At 36.8% G+C, this 19,474-nt stretch overlaps 1 protein-coding gene across 2 annotated transcripts in view; it reads left to right on the top strand.

The window, feature by feature from the left end:
- The window catches only part of SNX27 (sorting nexin 27), a 72,250-nt gene that overhangs the window by 15,692 nt on the left and 37,084 nt on the right, over nucleotides 1-19,474 (top strand). For both annotated transcript variants that reach the window (XM_036766972.1, XM_036766971.1), the window contains exon 2: nucleotides 7,806-8,037. In XM_036766972.1, the coding sequence (XP_036622867.1) occupies nucleotides 7,806-8,037 (232 nt within the window). The remainder of the gene's footprint in view (nucleotides 1-7,805; nucleotides 8,038-19,474) is intronic.

Here is a 19,474-nt window from a genome sequence, read left to right as displayed (position 1 = left end):
TGAACTTTCTCAATTTCCCAGTTGCCTAGCAGAGTATATATGTATGCATGTATTCACTCATATATAGATGTATGCACGTATGCATGCATGGCTAACTCCTTAAAAGCTTAGATATATTTTAAAATAAATACTATCTCTAACTCAAATTCTTTGTCTTTGTAGGAGTATAGAAAATTTATAGTTGCTTTCTGCCTTCGTATTAGAAGGTTTTGAGGTTTGGGAATTTTCCTCCCTTTCTGTGTTCCTCTTGGATGAAATGGTAAAGCATGAAAAACTTTCACTTGCTACTTTTTCTTTTAAGTGTATTCTCAGTCTTGCTTATTTATTCTCCTGGAGGGTAAGAAAAGGAATCTTAACCTTTGAGTCACTAATTATTTTTGTGGTTGAGTGGGTTCCATAGAGTGATGAAAATCTGTACAATTTGACCCTTTTGAGGTCAGCTTTTGTTGTGTATCAAGAAACAGGCCTAGGATGTGTGATTTCTTTTTCAAGAAACTTAACTTCTCAATCTTCTTGTCCTCAACAGGTAGAAACTTGTCAGAAATGTTACAGTAAAAGAATGTTGCAGAAGGACAATTCTATGAGTTATCTAAAATATTTAATAAGGCAGAGGTTCTTTGCTATTTTGTGTGCTATGGACCCTTTTGGCCATCTGGCAAAGTCCTACAGTCCCCTTCTTAGAATCATGGTTTTAAAATAAAATACATGGGATTACAAATGAAGCCAAATATATTGGAGTACAGTTATCTTTAAGAAACAAAACAAAACAAGTTCATGAACTACAGGCTCAGAACTCCTGTCATAAGAAGGTAACAAGGGGGATAGACAAAATTAAAAATTACTTCCTACACATTCAGCAAGCATTTGATTGTAATTTGGGGGTTTTGTCATCTGGTAAAGGTTTTCTGCTTTTATCTTGTATTTGTAAGTTATTTGTTTCTGACTGAAAGTGCACAAAATATATGTGGGTGAGTGGGAAGAGCCGGAGTAAATGTTGGAATTTTAAAAGTTTTTCTCAGGTAGTAACTGGTTGAACAAGAGAGTTATGTTGTAGGAGAAAGAACTGACATTTTTCTGACAAGATTTCTGCTAGTATTTTTTCCTTAATAGCCAGCAGTTGGGATAACTCACTGTATTTTACCATTGAATTTTGATAGGTGGCTTCATTGTTACCTGATCTTTTGAGTTGGAGAGTTTTTGTGTTTTCAGTGCAGACTGAACCTAACCTTATATTTTTGTTGAGAGCTTTCTCTCATTCTAGAGTGACCTAAGATCTCAGTAGGCACCAGAGAGGCAGACCAAACATGTTAAATGGGTAGCTTAGGTCTGCAATTGATCATAAAAATTTGGAAGTATTTCTGTGACCTAGGGGCCTTCCACATGTAAAGTGGATACAAAGAGGCTGGTTTGGGGAGGATTGAGGACTATTTAGTATTTGTCGAGTGTCTTGAGAGGAGAGAAATGCAGAATATCTGACTGAAACAGTCAAAGCACAGCCTTGAAAGCTAATGTGTTAGAATGCAGAAGAGGTTTTACTAACAAGCTTGCACTGCTCCTTCTTTGACCATGTTTATCGCTTGTACTTGTGTCTCATGACACAGGAGTAGAATAGTCAAGGGCAAAGTGCAGTAGGATTTTGAGAGAATTGCTCGTTGAGTGGAAGGGAAAGAACACTGGATTTGGAGTCAGAGGCCTCAGGTTCAAGTCCTATCTCTGTTTCCAGCTTCTTGGATGATCACAAACAAGTCACAACTGCTCTGGGCCTTGGTTTCCTCATCTGTAAAATGAGGAGATGAGACTGGACTGGATAAGCCGTGATGAGCTCCAAGGGCTCTTCTAATTTTATATCTGTGACTTCATATTATTCCTTGTATTAGGTGTCTGCCTAAATGAGGTGTGATTAATAGGGAACAGTTCGATGGATGAAAGGGAGACCACCCTTTGTTGGTCAGATGTTTAACTGCAGATTTAAAAAGACAACTTCATGTTAAAGTGATGGAGCAGTTGACTATTTTAGTAGTCTAATCTTCATTCTTAGCTAGCCTCTTCCAACCTGTCACCAAGCCAATAAACAGGCAGCAGAAATGCTTCCTAATGTGCTGCCAGGGGTTTATTTTTCCCTAACTTGTGAGGTCTTTTCACCCAGTTTCTAGGAAGAGTTGGGTGGGGGGTACAATTTATAGAACACTTTTAAAGGTTGACTGTCAGAGTAGAATGCCTTAAAGTCTTATATGTTTATATCCAAAATTAGGAATCTAGGCCTTCTGAGAACAGTTCGAATCAGATTTGCTCTTCAGTACAGTTTAATATCACCTCTATTTGTATAGCATTTTACCGAGTAGTTTCCTATGTGTTTTGCAGTTTGATCCTTACAACAACCCTGTGAGGTTGGTGGGAGCAGATACACGACTTTACAGACAAGGAACTGACTCAGCTTAGAGTGGTTAAGGTCATACCACCAGGAAGTGAGGGGCAGAGCCAGACCCTGGACTCAAGTCTCCTGACTCTAGCTCCGGGATTTTTTCTTTCCTCTGTCTCTTCTTGGCAGAAAATGTGCTGGGTTAACTCTGTAGTCAACTTTGTTGTCTTCTTAATCATTAGAAGGCTTGGGTTGTGTCTTTTTTTTTTTTTACATATAGGCTTGAGACATAAAGCCAAGCAGAAGTCAAGAGACACTAATTCTTAGCCCAGTTACTTTCTATGGAAAATGATAGGGGAATTGGGAAAGGTTCCCAGATTGGATTGACTTCCCATGAAGATTTGGGTGCTGAAGAAAGAAGTGTGTGGCTTCTCCAGGAGGAGTGTTGTGGGTGTCACATTATGCATCACATTTCTGAAGGTCAATTCTCTCTCCCCTTCTACCCCCATCCTCACTCCCTCACCTTCCTGGCACTGAAAAAGCTACTACAAAATTTCTCCATTCTCCTTTTCACTGGGTAGATAGATGTTGTGGTGTGGGACTCAGAATGTAGAATAAAAAGTAGGTTGGGGCCGAATTCCACTCTAAAGTGAGTTTGGAATGATTTGAAAAAGTTTCTGATTAGCTAGATTTCCTTCTCCAGGGACCTTAAAATGACTGCTTTTTGTTTCAGGTATGCTTTAGTCTATGAGTATTAATGACAGTGCTTGAATTATCTTTCTCCTTACTAGAAGTTAGAGGAATTTCCTGCCTGCATTTTGCACTGCCTCCTGGGGATCAGATAGATAGCCTTTAATGACTTGACAACATGTAGGAGTATGCCATGTACTCTAGTGACGCCTTGCTGCAATAGGCATGACTGGGTGGTTGTGTCACTGCTTTTTCATTCAGAATAATGGTCTCTATTACTCTCAGCTCTCTAATCTGTTGAATGCAAACTCTTTTTCTTCATATCCCCAGAAGGGTTTAAATCAGTTTAGCTATTTGCTCAGCTTGCTAGGCCAACTTCAGTTAGTCTTACTTGAAGCCACTTCTATTGTCCAGCCTAAGTACCATACTATGGGAAGAGAAAGGAAAGGAATAAGCATTTACATAGCACCTGCAGTATACCAGGAGCTACACTAAGCTCTTTACAACTTTTATCTCATTTGAGCCTCATAATAGCTCCGTGAGTTGGGTACTGTTTTATCTCTATTTTACAGTGGAGGGAACTGAGGCAAACCGAAGTAAAGTAACTTACCTGCCCAGGGTCACACAGCTAGTTAAGTGTCTTAAGTTCAAATTTGAACTCAGATCTTCATGACCCCAGACCCAGCACTCTACTCCCTTAACTACCATGGGAGGAGATGTGGGTATAATGGAAGAATGAGAATTTCACTAACATGACAAAATGTTCTGGTGAGACTAAGGACACAGAGTAAATTTGGCAGTAGGCAGTTGTTTTGGGATAATATTTTAGGTTTCTTTGTGAGGGAGTTTTTTGGAAGGAAAGGAAGAGAAGGTTTAAGAGGTTGTGCCTTTAACGCCAGGTCTCTTTGAGCAAACACAATTGGTATATTGTAGATTATCTCTCATTATGTTTTCCTTCTGTTTTGGTTTGGTAAGTTTGTTTCTTTGCTGCTTGTAAGAAAAGTCATTGTATCAAAGCACATCTTTTCCCTCCCCTCCCCCCAAGCTTTTAAGTGGAGAGATCGATCACACATTTCTAGTAGTTATTGCCAGTAGATAGGTGACCTTACAGGATTACAATTTTGACTTATGGGAGTGATTGGGATAGTAGGAAAAATGAGGGAATTTGGTGCTATATGAAAATCAGGTAATACATTTGAGAGTGAGCATGGATCCTCAAAGTATCTTACCAGTGTAAGGTACTGTGTTGAAAACACTGTGTGGCTTTATAACTAGTTTTTAATTCTTGTTTTATTACTGTTTTAGTATTTCAAAAGATCTGCAAATTCATCATAGTTCCGCAGTTCACATTTGAATTCCTTAGTACATGGTTCCATTAATTACTCTCTTCCCTTCACTGCATTCATTTAATGGCCAAACCGTTGTCATATAGTGGACATTTACTAAATATTTGTTGGATGAATTAATACAGAGATGAACAAGATAGGGTCTCTTGCCTTCAAGGAGTGTACGAACCTAATACGGAGAAAGTGAAGACACCTTGAACCTTAATAAGCAGAAGATGATACTAACTGTATTAGAGAATAAACAGTGATATCAAGCTTAAAAAGACATCACTTGTCACTTGGAAGTGGGGAAAGGAAAATTTGATAGAGAAGATAGTATTTAAATTGGCCATTAGAAAAATGGGTGAGATTGAGAGAATGTTGTAAGCAAATCATGGAGGTGGGAAGCAAATGCCTCTCTGGGGAATAGTGAATTTTCTAACTTGGTTAGATTGTGGGCTGTATGAAAGGAAATAAAACTGGAAAAGTGTTTTGCAGCAGGTTACTGAGACCTTGAATGTCATGTTAAGGAGGACTTTTGTTCATTAGGGAATCATCAAAAGTTTTTAAACAAAGGAATCATTTACACTGGCAAGGAAAGCAGAATACTGTCAAGTTTCTTTCTTGTGCTCCATTTATTATTGGATTTGTTTAATATTCTTTTGTTTCCCAAATTTCCTCAGGAATTTGGACACATGTCATTTCACTCCAACTGTAGCAGTTTTAGATGAAGGTGTTACGTGAATTCCTGTGACCATAGAGACCTCTTAATTCTTAAGATGAGAGGACTGTTTATGAAGTCAGCCATCTAGGTTTGACCTCTTTTTATTCTTTTGTAACTGAAGGAATGTCCACTTTTGCATTAACTTGTAGAATATACAACATTCCTTCCACAGTGGAACTAAGTAAATGTTAGCAGATATGTTTAGAATGTAACAGTTAACTCTTTCCTGTCATTGTTTGACATTTTGGGTGGTCAATTTGCCCTTTTTATGTGAAAAGCAAAGATGAAGACTGCAGCCGAGGTAAAGAATCCCAGTGGTCTGATTACAAAGCTTTTCCTGGAGTCTCGCTTCTGGGTTTCTCTACCTTGAAACACTCTAAACTTAAATTTTTGAAAGATGTTGTAGGTACTCTTTTAATTAAGAAAAAAAAAATTAAGTTGAGAAATGGTGATTGAACAGATTTACATGGTGTCTGTTCCTGAAAATTTCCCACAAAGTAAATTTTTCTTAAATGCTTAATAAAATCTATTGGTCTTAGTTCAGAAATGTCATTATTTAAATTTCCATTGTGTAGAATAGCCTCATCTTTTTCTCCTTTCCAGCTCTTTAAACAAAACAAAAAACTCCCCAGATTCCTAGCCAGTTTTTCAAATATCTATGTCGATGAGGGTCAAGGGTAGAATGGATGAATAAAATCCATCCTTGATTTGTCTAGCTTCAATTTTACCCATCATCTCTTTTTCTTTCCTACCTTACCTTTCTCTAGAGGTGCTGGTCAGTACACTATTAAAGTTTGATTTCAATACTCTACCTTTGGATGAAAATGTTGATAGTGATATGACCAAGTCACAGGCAGCAAGATGGAGGAGGCCATGGGGTGCAGTGCAAAGAATTATGTGTAGTTGGTGTTTTTTGAAGTTCAGAATTAAAAAAAGAAAAAAGTGCTGAATTTTTAGAGTCTCAGAATCTGGGTTTGAATTCTTTTCTCTTACCACTTACTGCTTGTATGATGAGGGGCAAGTTACTTAATCTCTGTGGAACTCATTGTCCATATCTGTAAACTGGAAGAATTGGAATAGATGACCTCTAAGGTTTTTTTTAGCACTAAATCTGTGATCCTATAAAGTGAGAGGAGAAATACTTAATAATTCCAAAATGGAATTCTAAATCGTAGAGTGTAGAGTTGACTATATTTTTAATTACTGACCCAATCTGGATTTACATCTCCAACTAATCAGAGGTGTGAGAACTTCTTTAATTGCTTCAAGAATTATCTCATTCTTATGTGATTGCTGGCCCTTTTTGAGATTCTGTGTATATAAAATAGACTTGGGTTTGTAAAGTGTCAGGAGCAGTGTGTTTACTGACTCTAGTTCATTGGCCTCAGACTGATGAACCAGGCAGGCTGAGTGATCTCCTGTCTTGTTTATACATATTTTAGTTACCAGAGATAATTCCAGTGACTGAAAAGTTTATGGGAGGTTTGTTACTAACCTTAGCACCCTTTTCAGGAAGGAAGAATTGATGGTTTTGGTCGAACTGGAAGAGAGGTCAGTTTTATTTGGTAGATAGGCTCAAATATCAAATTGGTTAGAAGCCAGGTGTGTGCGTGTCCTGACTTTTGTGGGATATCCATAGGAGGTTCCCGTTGGGCCAGTTGCCCAGTGGTTTTTGCTGACTGAGTCCTCTTGGTAAGGTAGGTAGATTATTGGGTAAACTTTGTAGGGCTTGGAAACTTTATGTACAAAAACTTTAGACTTCTGGATGTTGTGGTTTATTTCTTTGCCAATTCTATGTACACACTGTCTTTGGGGAAGAAATGAGGACACAGACTTCTTCTGTAGGATCCAAGTGAAAGAGATATGTATGTGTTCTAGTTCAGACTGACTAGATCAGGCTTTGGGCAGAAATCATGTAGGAGAGAGATAAGGTGAATTGGAGTAGGTGGGGGAAATGAAGGAAGTGGGGTAGAAAGTTTCTTTCAATCTCAGTACCAGATGATGCAGAGAAACATGATTCGGTATGAAGAGAAATTCCATTTAATTCCTAAGGAAATTGTTTCCCCTAGAAGAAATTGAGTACTGCAGTGAGAAGGGCAGGCCATTTGGAGATATGCACATAAATCAGAGAGTAATATAAAAGTACATCCATTAAACTGTACTTTGAAAACTAGAGAGATGAATTTGTAAAAAATCTCATTTAACAAAATTCCCCTGGGGTTACAAAGGACAATCATTCTGTTCAGATGGCCCCAGTGGCAGGAGACACTTGGATCGGGCTTTGTACATAAATAGTTCAGATGAGGAAATTGGACTGTTTAGCCTAAAAGGCTTTGCTTCTCCCTTGACTTCACCCTGTTTCTCATGTACTCTATAGCTGGGTATAAGATTGCTGGTCTTTTACCTATTTCTTTTGGAGTTTTCATAGATATGTTTTCATATCAGGATCTTTAAAGATGCTTTTTTTTTTTTTGCACACAAACCAGTTTTTAAAATATCTTTAATGGATTAATTAAATCTGTTCCAAGTAACTAGAAAAAAGTTGTATTATAACAGATAGTGAGAGATATTTTGTCTATAGCAGAACACATGGATGTATCTAGAGTTTTCTTCTGTTTCTGTTGCTTTGATTTGGGAGGGACCTGGGAAGGAGTCATGGACTCTTATGCCTCATGGGTTTGTTTTTTCCTCTTTCCACCTCCCCCAGGAATGGCGTGAATGTGGAAGGGGCAACACACAAGCAGGTGGTGGATCTGATCCGAGCTGGTGAAAAGGAATTGATCTTGACAGTGTTATCTGTACCTCCTCATGAGGCAGATAACCTTGATCCCAGTGATGACTCATTGGGACAGTCCTTTTACGACTATACGGAAAAGCAAGCGGTGCCCATATCAGTCCCCACATATAAACATGTGGAGCAGAATGGCGAGAAGTTTGTGGTAAGTGTCAGCCTGACTTCATCTTCAAGCATCTATACTTCATTTTCCTCCATTTTGTTGTCTTTAATGTTCTTAGAACAACAACAGTGTGTAATGTCTATCTTTGACATAGGTTGGTTTCCTTCTGTTCCTGCTAAGAAAGTGGTACCTACGGAAGTAATAGACCTTGGGTAGTCAGGTTTGCTGTAGTTGGAAATGTTTCAATAGGGAGGGTCTCTGTGTCTCTCTCAATCTCTCTCTCTCTCTCTCTCTCTCTCTCATATTCTGATTTTTTCCCCTCTCCCAAGTAGCTCTTAGCTTTCTTGTGTTCTGGTATTTTGTAAATATTTGGAGGATTTTTAAATGGGCATTTCTGTTTATTTAGAAAGTAGCCTTTCCCTTCCTCTTGTCTACAAGGGGATAAAACATGGTCAGTTGGAAAAATGTGGTATCCCTAGATTATCAAGGCAGTACAGCACTAACCATTTTAGAACTGCCATTTTGCTTCTCATCCTTCTAGTTTGAATAACCTCATCAAGTTTTCATTGTCTTCTTTTTGGCAATATGGGACTCCTAGTATTTAACACTGGGTTTTCTCAGAGTCCTGATTGCACTGTAAATGTAACACACATGAGTTATTTTACACATTTCCAATCTGTTGCTGTTCTTCCAGAGATGTAGAAAGCTCATCCCAAATCCTGGGTGATATATTCCAACGCATTTCCTGGTGTCTTTGTTTGCTCTTAAAAATCTCATTGTCAGTGATAGCCTAATCTTCTTGATTTTTCTCCTGACTACAATTATACTTTATTTACCCATGATCAAATGAAAGGGTAGTGTTAATGAAAAATATTCATTATTCTTTGTGGGAAATGCAATGGGTTATATTATTTGCTGTACATTTAAAAAGGCCTGATAGCTGTAGTTGCAGCTCAGCCTGGGAATCAACCATTTTGTGGGAATGAATCTATAGACTTGTGGTGAATTCATTCTGGTGACAGGGGTGGTAGTTCAAAATACCGTTAGAGAAATTACAAAGAGATTGCTTCATTCTTGACAGAATTTTGTAATTCAGTGAAATGTATTAGCACATGGGTTCCATGTCAGTATGCTTTCCATATTTTGGCAGTGGGGGGGCGCATGTTCAAAGCCCAGAATTTTGTTCTTTATATGTACTGTAGTTGGTTCAATCTGGAGATTTGTTACATCCTTGTTTTATGGTAATATGACAGAAGAAATCAGATTCTAGGTCAGGGAGACTTGGACAGAAACAGAAACTGTTGAGGATATGCCTAGGATTTGGAGGATCTCTACTGAGAAAAGGTTGAGGATTTGACATCTAAAAGCAGCCTGTCTGGTTAATGGTGCCTGAGCAGTTGGCAATGCTTAACCCTGACTCATTGTTCCCTATTGACCATAGAATAATATAGTTTCATTCATTCCCTGTTTTAGGTTAGGGACCCAGGTTGCTTGAAAAATATGTTCTTGTTCTCATTCTCTTATCCTTTTAAGTTCTCAAGGAGCTTTTAGCAGGATATGATAAGAACTAATATCATGGAGTTTCCTCCAAAGCAGCTGATAACCTCATCTTGTATTGTCCCTACAAGCACTTTGTGAATAGCATCCTGGAGAAGTAGAAGCATCAACGGGAGGTCCAGTTTTCAGCTCTTTAGTAGATTTTGTGGCATTTACATTCACGTAGCATTGGGAATGGTTTTGCTGGTTATCAGGTGCATGCAACCATTGTTCAGACCAGCACAGGGTCCATTTGGGTGCCAGATGAAGCTTGGAGGCTCTTGCCATGACAGAGCTCTAGTTTCCAGCGATTTCTCCACCTTCTCTGGGATACTTAGATTTGAGAAGGGTTTGTCTTCTACTGTGTGTCCAGGAGTATTATTGGTCTTTGGGAAGAGTAAAACATTCTAAGGGTCCCCCACCTACAAGCTAAGAAAGAAATCTGAAAACAACAACTTTGGAAGTTTTAAGAGCCAGTGTTTGGGACTGGATGCAGAAGCCCAATAGATACTTCTGGGATCTTGCTCCTGCCAATGTTTTGCACTCCTTCTAAGCAGTTATCAGTCACCATCTCCTGCCTTTCAACCCCTGGAACTATGTCATGGGGGTGGGGAAGGGAAATGGCACAGCATGAACCTTCACTATTTACACATTGAGAAATTCACAAATCATTTTGAAGCTGAAAACTGAAACTCTTGCCTTATAGACTACAGGAAGAAAGATTTAAAAATAGACCCACTGACCAGATCAGTTTTTCCTTTCCTCCACCCATATCTTCCCTTCTCTCTTCTTGGTATTCCTTACAGCAAGTAGGGAACCAAGCATGCTGAAAGTTTTCAGCCTCAGGCAGTTGCCCCAGTAGCCTGTTTCAGCATGTTGGTTCTTGTAGAGAAGGGTAGATGGTCTTAACGAATGAAGGGAAGATGAGCAGTGATCACTGACTTCCAGTAACCCTTCCAGGCTGATGGCTGAGCTGAACTGAGCAGGTCCCAAAAGTATTGCCTGCCTCTCTTCGTCTCTTAGTATGCGGTGATGAATTAGCTCATATTAAATCATTTTCCCTCTTCCTGTCCAGAGATGGGAAGTATTTTCCTGTGGAGACTATGACACATAGGCCTATTGTCAGTGGCCCTAAGCAGACTTAGTGAATTAGTCATTTTTTAAAAATTTTTTTTAGTTTTTATTTTTAGTTTACAACACACGGTTCTACATAATTTTGAGTTCCAGATTTTCTCCCCTCCCTCACCTCCCTCCACAAGACGGCATGGAATCTCATATAACTACCATGTATAACTTCGCATTGAATTAATTTATACACTAGTCAAGTTGTGGAGAATTAGTCATTTTTGTTGATGAGTGTGTTAACATTAAGGGAATGATTATTGCTGGTTCTTTGTTAATTTTAAGGACTAGAGAAGAAAATAGGCATTGTAATGAGTCTCCTGCATATGTATTCTTCTCTTATTAAACAGTTCATTTTAAGGAGCACTAGGTGTTTTAAAAAATTGTTTGGTTTTTAGAAAGGAGCCTCACCTACATGCCATAAAACATTGATTTCAGTTGTCTCTACTTTTGTTGGTACTTTTGCTCTTAACTTCATTATCTAAGGGGATTAGAATGTGATAAAGAGATTATTTGATCTGAAACTTCCTCCATTTGTAAAAATAACCAACTTATTTCATTTGGGACCTTCTGTTTCACATTGTTTTATGAGTATCCAAAGTTGTAGGTCTTACTTCTTTTAGGAAATGTCTTGTTGGCATTGAAAGACAAGTCTGAGTTACCCACCAGGTAATGCTCTTATCCTTGTGTATCTGACCTCAAGGAGGCCTAAATTAAGAGAACTGAAGAGTTAGATCATTGAAAAGGCTAAAGATATATCTTTGAACCAGGAATATTACTAACCTAGCTAGTTTGATCTCCTTTTCTTCCTCCCATGAGAAACTCTGTCCACAGCGTTAGTTAGTAGAGTTTTTATGGTGGGCTTTTAAAGCAGTTGAAGAGCTAAGTTACTGAGAATGTTCAGAACGTAGCCTCAGGTCGACAGTTTGGAAAGAGAAGTCTTATGGCTAATGATAGAGATTTGATTGCTTGGTCTAAATCACTTCAGAGTCCCTAGAAAGAGGATAGGTACTACCCACCAAAGGGAGGACTGTTCTCCTTTCCTTAATCCACTGCTCTTCCCATGATCATTCTTAGAAGGCATTAAAAAGCACTTGGTGGCAAGGATGTAAAACGATTATACCCTTAACCTGTAGCCCAAAAATATGAGGCACATTACTTTGAACTGTAATTTAGGGCAAAAATAAAAGGAAAAAATTTTATTGGTAGCTCTCACAGTTGTCTTAACAGTCTTCTGATAGTGTTGCTTTTTTTGTTTTGAAAGGGAAGAAGATGGATCGATGGATGAACTAAGCATTTATTATTAAGCACCTACTGTATGCCAGGTGCTTGTGCTAAGTACTTAACAAATATTTTATTTCATCTTCACAACAACCCTGGGAGGTAGGTGCTGTTATCATTCCTGTTTTATAGATGAGGAAACTGAGGCGAACAGAGTTGAAGTGACTTGCCCAGGATCACATAGCTAGTAAGTACTGGATTTGGACTCTTGTCGTCTGACTCCAGGTCCAGCATTCTCTCCCCTGAGCCACCTAAGCTGGGTGGTGTAATGGGGCCTCTAGGTGGCATCATGGATAGAGTGTAGTACTTGGAGGACCTGAGTTTGAACGCGGCCTTCAATGCTTATTAGCTCTGTAACCCCAGACCCACTTAACTTTTCTGTGCTTCAGTTTCTTCGTCTGTAAAATGATTATGATAATTGCTCCTGTCCCACAGAGTTGTTGTGAGGATTAGATGAGTTGAAATTTGTAAAGTGCTTTGCAGACCTTACTTGCTATTATTAGTGAGGGGTATGTGGTGGAATGTTTATCTTTGTATTCAGTGCTTTTTTTGTTATTTTGGAAGGTAGTGTTGCTTGAAGTCTTCTTTCATTCTCTATGATGTTTTGCAAATCAAAGCAGAGCTTGTACTTGTACTGTAGAGTTTTTACTCTAAATTGATATGGCCTTGGCTGTCAGGTTATTTCTGGTCGGCAAGGGCATTAAGTATTTGTTGGCTGAATCTCTTTCTAGGCTCTTTGTCTCCTCATTGTGGTGACAGCTTAATAGACGCAAAATTTCTTAAAGAAAAATTACAGGGGAAGTCACTGTCTTTTGTCCATTTCTCATTTAAAAAAAATTTTTATAATCAACATCTCATTGAAACTGATTATGGTGGAGGTGTCTTTTTCTCACTGATTTATTCTTTTAATTTGGTAACACCGCTCTATTCTAGCTAGTTATTGAACGGATTGCACATAGACAACTGATATTGAAATGGCTTCTGTGTCTTTGTTATGAGACAGAATCATTTTCATTTTTTATGATCTTATTACTTATTACATCTAGTGCCTTCTGACTCTTGAAAAAAAGCATTTATTGGGCCAGTTACCAATTCTGCCTCCACAGCATTTCTTCCCTTTGTGTCCTCCTCTCTGTTTGTACTACCAGCTTGTTCTTCCTGTTAGCAGGCTTCCCCTTCTCTAACCAGTCCGTTATATAGCTGCTTATAGAATTCTCCTTTTTAAATTTCTTTTTTAAAAGTAATTTTTTATTGATATCTTTGTTTTTTCATCAACAGTATTTTCCACTGTATTTTTCTCCTTATCCCTTTCTGGAGAGAGTCATTGCTTATAATGATGTATGAAGACAGGAAGAAAGAAAAATTAAACATATCAAAAAAGTTTGACATGCTGTGCAGTGTCCCTACATCCATGTTCCTCTCTTTCTTTAAAGGTGCAGGGGCAGGTGTCTTCTCTGTCTTTTCTTTGAGGCCAAACTTGGTCCATATACTTTCACATAACATTCAGTTTCAATTGTTTTGTTATTATTATTCTGTCTGCTTACGTTATCATAGTTGCATATATTATTTTCCCAGTTTTGCTTACTTCACTTTGAAACACTGCACGTCTTTCCATGTCTGTTTATCTTGCTCATAATTTATTACAGCACAGTGATATTCCATTGCATTGTGTTGCAGTTTGTTTAACCATAACCTAATCATTGAGCATCCACTTTGTTTCTAGTTCTTTGCTGCCACAAAAAGTATTGCTATAAATATTTTGATGCATATGGGGCTTTTTTAATTTTGAGTCCTTAACCATCTTGGAATGGGGTGGTGGTGGTAATAGGTCTAGCAGCAATATCTCTGGGTTAAAGGGTATGGATATTTCTCCAGAACAGTTGAAACAATTTACAGCTCCCATCAACAAATCATTACTGTGCCCATCTTTCAAATATTGACTCATCATGTATATTTTTCATTTTTGCTAATTGCTGACTATGAAGTAAAACCTCAGCGTTGTTTTGATTTAATTTCTCCTATTTAATTTCTCCTATTGGAGCATTCTTTCATACAGTTGTTAATTTGAGAAATATTCTTATCTTTTGACCATTAATCTATTAGGAAATAGCTTTTCGTTCTATATTTCTGTTAGTTGGATATATATTTTGGAATCAGACTCTTATTGGAGATATTTGATATAAAGATTTTTTTCCTGGTTTACTACTTCCCTTCTAATCCTACTTGCATTAATTTTGTTTTTACAAAAGGCTTTCAATTTCATATAATCAAAATTTTCTCTTTGGTCTTGATAATCATCTCAGAGTACATGTCTGTGGTTTCCTTTCTGCTCTAGCATAAAATATAAACATCTTAGCCTGGCATTTAAGGCTTTCCACGATTTGGTCACAGCCTACCTTTACATTACTTCCATTCACAAATTCTGTGTTTTAGTCAGACTAGACTACTGGCTTTACCCCAATGCCTTCTCCCATCTCTGTGCCATACTCCATTTCTAGAAAATAATACCTTCGCACTTTTGCCAGTTTTAGAATCTCTATCTTTCTTCAAGGCTCAGTTCTGGTGCCATATCTTCATGAATCCCTTATCAGATTTCCCTGGCTAGAACTCTTCCCTCCTCAAATTATCCTAAAACATTTTGTCTTCATTTCCCTTACTTTACTCAGCTTCACATTATCCATATCTATTTGTATACCATATTGCCCCATGTGAAGTTTAAGCTTGTTGATGGCAAGAACTGTTTTTTTCCCATCTTTGTATCCACAGTTGCATAAAGAAGATACTTTATAAAAGTCTGCTAGGTGTGTGGCTTTTGAGTGCCGTGCATATTCTGTTGTCTTTGATTTCATGATCCAGAACCATATTTTTTAGCTTAGTTTTTGCCATGTTTCTTTGTGTCCATCTTGACATTGAAGTTACCAGTTTATTAATAATTTCTCTATTTATCCACTGTAGCATTTACTGACACATAGGCATCATCATCCTGGAGTTCCATTTGCTTATCATTTTTAGCAATTTTTAGTGAGATGGCCAAGAGTCTCATGAAAGATGCTTCTTTTTACTTTGGGCATTTGGGAAAACCAACTCTACTGATTCCTTTTTTGGTCCTCCAAGAAGGAGCCGTAAACCATCATTCTGCTTAGCCTTGACTTTTAAAGAATGGTTTATTTAAAAACTTGAGATGAATGTTATAGAATAAAAAATTAGAAGAACCAGATTAGGGATCTTTTTCACAACTATGGCCACAGCGAGAACTCTTAACTAATCAGGAATAATAAGAGATAATGAAAGACAATAGACAATTCTGACTACATAAAACTTAAAAAGTTTTCGTGCTAATGATATCAATGAAGATAGAATAAGAAGAAAAACTAAGAACAGGGGAACTATTTGTATCAATTATCACTGAGAAGAATTTGATATCCAAAGTAACATAAGGAATTGATAACATACATATCATTTGAACCATTAAATAACAGATAAGTAGTAAAAGGATCTGAAAAATTTTCAAATGAAAATTTGCTAACTGTAAATGATTTTATATATATAACATGTTTCAAATCATTAAGATTAATAAATGCACATTAAATTGCATTAAATGAGACACCACCTCCCATTCCTTTGTGTAGGTGAGAGTTCTGTAGGTATAGAACATTTCCTGTATTGTTTAGATTATTTCAAAGTATTGATCAGTTTTGATGATTTTTCCTCTTCCTCTTTCTCTTTTTTCTCTTTAAAAAATATTCTTTGTCATATGAGAATTTTCTGGGGGGCTCAGGTTGCAGGGGACAAGAGGGGGAAGAGATGCTGGGAAAAATTTAGGTGACATAAAAACAAAAGATAAAAGTTTTACTTAAATAGCCTTATACCGTGCAAATTGACAAAGATGACTATAAAACATGGAACAGCTCATGTTGGAGAGCCTATAGGAAGACAGGTTTACTACTATACTATAGAGGAATCTGAATTGGTTCAGCTGTTCTATAAATCAATTCAAGTAATGCAAGAAATATGACTAAGCTTTTGACCCAACAGTTCCATTCCTAGGTTTATACTGCAAAAAAAACAACAGGAGATTAGCAAGAGAAACAAAGGTCCAAAATCTACCGATATAGAGGAGCAGTATATAGTGGTGCAGTAGATGAAATGTTGGGCCTGGTGTCAGAAAGACCTGAGTTCAGTTCTATAGCCTCAGATACTTATTAGCTCTGTGACCTTGGGCAAGTCAGTTAACCTATGTTTGCTTCAGTTTTCTCTACCTTAAAATGGGGATGATACTAATAGGACCTACCTCCCAAGGTTGTTGTGAGGATCAAATAAGATGATATTTACAAAGTGTCTGGCACATAAGTGCTATATACATGTTAGCTATCATTATTTACAATGATAATGATAATAATACAATAGTAGCTTGAATTTATAAAGTGCTTTAAAGTTTGCAAAGCACTTTACGTATGTCATTTGGTCTTTATAACAGCCTTGTGAGGCAGTTACTGTTATTATTCTATTTTCAGAATGAGGAAACTGAGGCCAAGAGAAGTTAAGTGACTTGTCCAGAGTCACACAGCTACTAAGTGTTTGAGGCAGGATTTAAATTCAAATTTTCCTGCCTCCAAGTCTAACACTCTATCCACTGTATCTCCTTGATATCCCAAAATATTCATAGCAGCCCAGTGTGGTAGCAAAGAACTGGTAATGAGGTGGCTACCCACAACTGGGGATTGGCTGAAAAAGATGGGACATGAATGTGGTGGAATATTGTTATACCATAAGACAGAATGAATATGTTGTATTAAAAGTCCCATGGACAAGATTCCTGAAAGCCAGTAAAAAAATATAAGCAGAGCCAAAAAACCAGGTGTTCAACAAGCATTTATTAAGCATCTCTTATCTGTTTCATGTTATGCTGGGGATCCATAAACCAAAATGAAAAATCCCTTGTTGTCAGGGAGTTCACACTCCACCAGTCAACAAGTATTTTTACAGGTGCTTACCATCCAACTGTTCTGGAGAGAAATTTGAAAGTATGCCCAAAGGGCTATAAAGCTGTGCATACCCTTTGATACCCAGCATCCCACTACTAGGTCTGTATCCCAAAGAGATCAAAGAAAAAGGAAAACAGATGTGTATGTAAAAAATACTTTTAGCAACTCTTTTTGTGGTGGCAAAGAATTGGAAATGGAGAGGACACCCATCAATTGGAGAATGGCTGAAGAAGTTGTGGTATATGATTGTATTGGAATACTCTTGTGCTATGAGAAATGATGAGCAGAAAGGTTTCAGAAAGACCTGGAAAGACATATAAACCAATGCAAAGTGAAGTGAGCAGAACCAGAAGAACATTGTATACAATAATATAAAAATTTTAAAGTAATCAACTGTGAAAAACTTGGCTGTTCTGATCAAGACAATAATCTATGGCAGTTTCAAATGACTCATGATTGGAAATGCTATCCGCCTCCGGAGAGCAAACTGATGAACTCTGAATGCAGATTGAAGCAGACTTTTTTTACTTTCTTTATGTTTTTTGCTTTTTATTTATTTTTTTGCAACATGGCTAATATAGAAATATGTTTTGCTTGCCTTCTGTATGGGTGGGGAAGGGGTGGAAGGGAAAAAGAATTTGAAACTGAAATTTTTATTTTAAAATGTTAAAAATAATGCTAAAAAATGCTTACCATAAAAGGCACTGGGAATACATGCACAAAGGATAAAAAAAAATCCCTACTTACAATGAACTTAAGACTTATAGGAGAGACAAGTACATATAAAAAGATATGAAGCATAAATATAGGGTTAGTAAATATTAATGTATACAAATTACTTAAATATAAGTTAATTTGTCCAGGAAGCAGAGGTGTGCTAGAGCCACGTCCATTGAGCTAATTGTACAATTTTCGGTGTGAGCATTTATACCTTGGAAATCAGCAAACTTCAAATCAGGTCTTGATTTGTTGTTTTTTTTAATTGTTCAGATTAAGAATATGTTGAAACAAGGATGCCCATTTTCACCATTATTATTCAGTATTGTATTAGAAAGCTAGTAATAGCAATAAGAGAAAAAAAAGAAATTGAAAGAATCAGAGTGGCAATGGGGTAATTAAACTAGCTCTTTTTGCAGATGATATGAGGATATACTTGGAAAATCCTAAAGAGTCAACTAAAAAATTAATATAAACAATCTTAGCAAAGTAAAAAGATATAAAATAAGCCCACATAAATCATTATAGTTTCTATATGTCACCCAGAAAAGCATGAAAGAAGAGATAGTAAGAGATACTTCATTTAAAATAATTGTAGACAGTATAAAATATCTGAGAGTATACCTACCAAAACAAACCCAGGAACAATATGAGCATAATTATATGATACTTTTTATACAAATGAAGTCAGATTTAAATAATTGGAAAAATATTAATTGTTTATGGGTAGGCTGAGTTAATATAATAAAAATGACCATCCTACCTAATCTACTTATTCAATGCTATCCTAATTAAATTACCAAAAATTTATTTTGTTGAGCTACAAAAAAAATAATAAAATTCATTTGAAAGAACAAAAGGTCAAGAATATCAAAGGAATTAATAAAAAAAATAACCATGAAGGAAGTTTAGTAATACCAAATCTTAAACTATAATATAAGGCAATAATTATTAAAACTCTTACTGGCTAAGAAATAGAAAGGTAGATCAGTGGAACAGAGTAGGTATACAATACACAGTAGCAAATGAGTGTAATAACCTTGTTTTTGACAAATGTAAAAATTTAAGCTTTTGGGATAAAAATTCATTATTTGGTAAAAATTGTTGGGAAAGCAGTCTGACAGAAATTGGGTATAGACTAACCAGTATCTTTCACCATTTACCAAGATAAGGCCAAAATGGATACATGACCTAGATATAAAGAGAGATATCATAAGAAAATTAGAAGAACATGGAACATATTATATGTTAGACTTAGGGGTAGGAGAAAATTTATGAATATACAAGAGATAGAGAACACTGGGGGATGTAGAATGGATAATTTCAGTTACATTAAATTAAAACAGTTTTGTAGAAATAAAAGCAATGTAGCCAAGATTAGAGGGAAAACAGAAAATTAGGAGAAATTTATTTTTTTTTTTGGAGGGGGGAAGGTAAGGCAATTGGGCTTAAGTGACTTGCCCAAGGTCACACAGCTAGTGTTAAGTGTCTGAGGCTGGATTTGAGCTTAGGTCCTTTTGACTCCAGGGCTGGTGCTATTCATTGTGCCACCTAGCTGCACTAAGAGAAAATTTTGAAGACAGTTTCTCAAATAAAGGTCTCATATCTCAAATATATGAAGAACTTTATCAAATTTATAAGAATATGAATCATTCCCTAATTGATAAGGATATGAATGGACAGTTTTTTGATGAAGAAATCAAAACTATATATAGTCATAAGAAAAATGCTGTAAATCACTATTGATTAGAGAAATGCAAATTAAAACAACTTTGGAATATCATCTTACACCTATCACATTGGCTAAAATGATAGAAGGGGAAAGCAAGAAATATTGG

Source organism: Trichosurus vulpecula, chromosome 7 (genome assembly GCF_011100635.1).
Source record: "Trichosurus vulpecula isolate mTriVul1 chromosome 7, mTriVul1.pri, whole genome shotgun sequence".
NCBI classification, from domain to species: domain Eukaryota; kingdom Metazoa; phylum Chordata; class Mammalia; order Diprotodontia; family Phalangeridae; genus Trichosurus; species Trichosurus vulpecula.
Note: the sequence above shows the minus strand (reverse complement) of the source record. Positions and strands in the feature narration are given on the sequence as shown.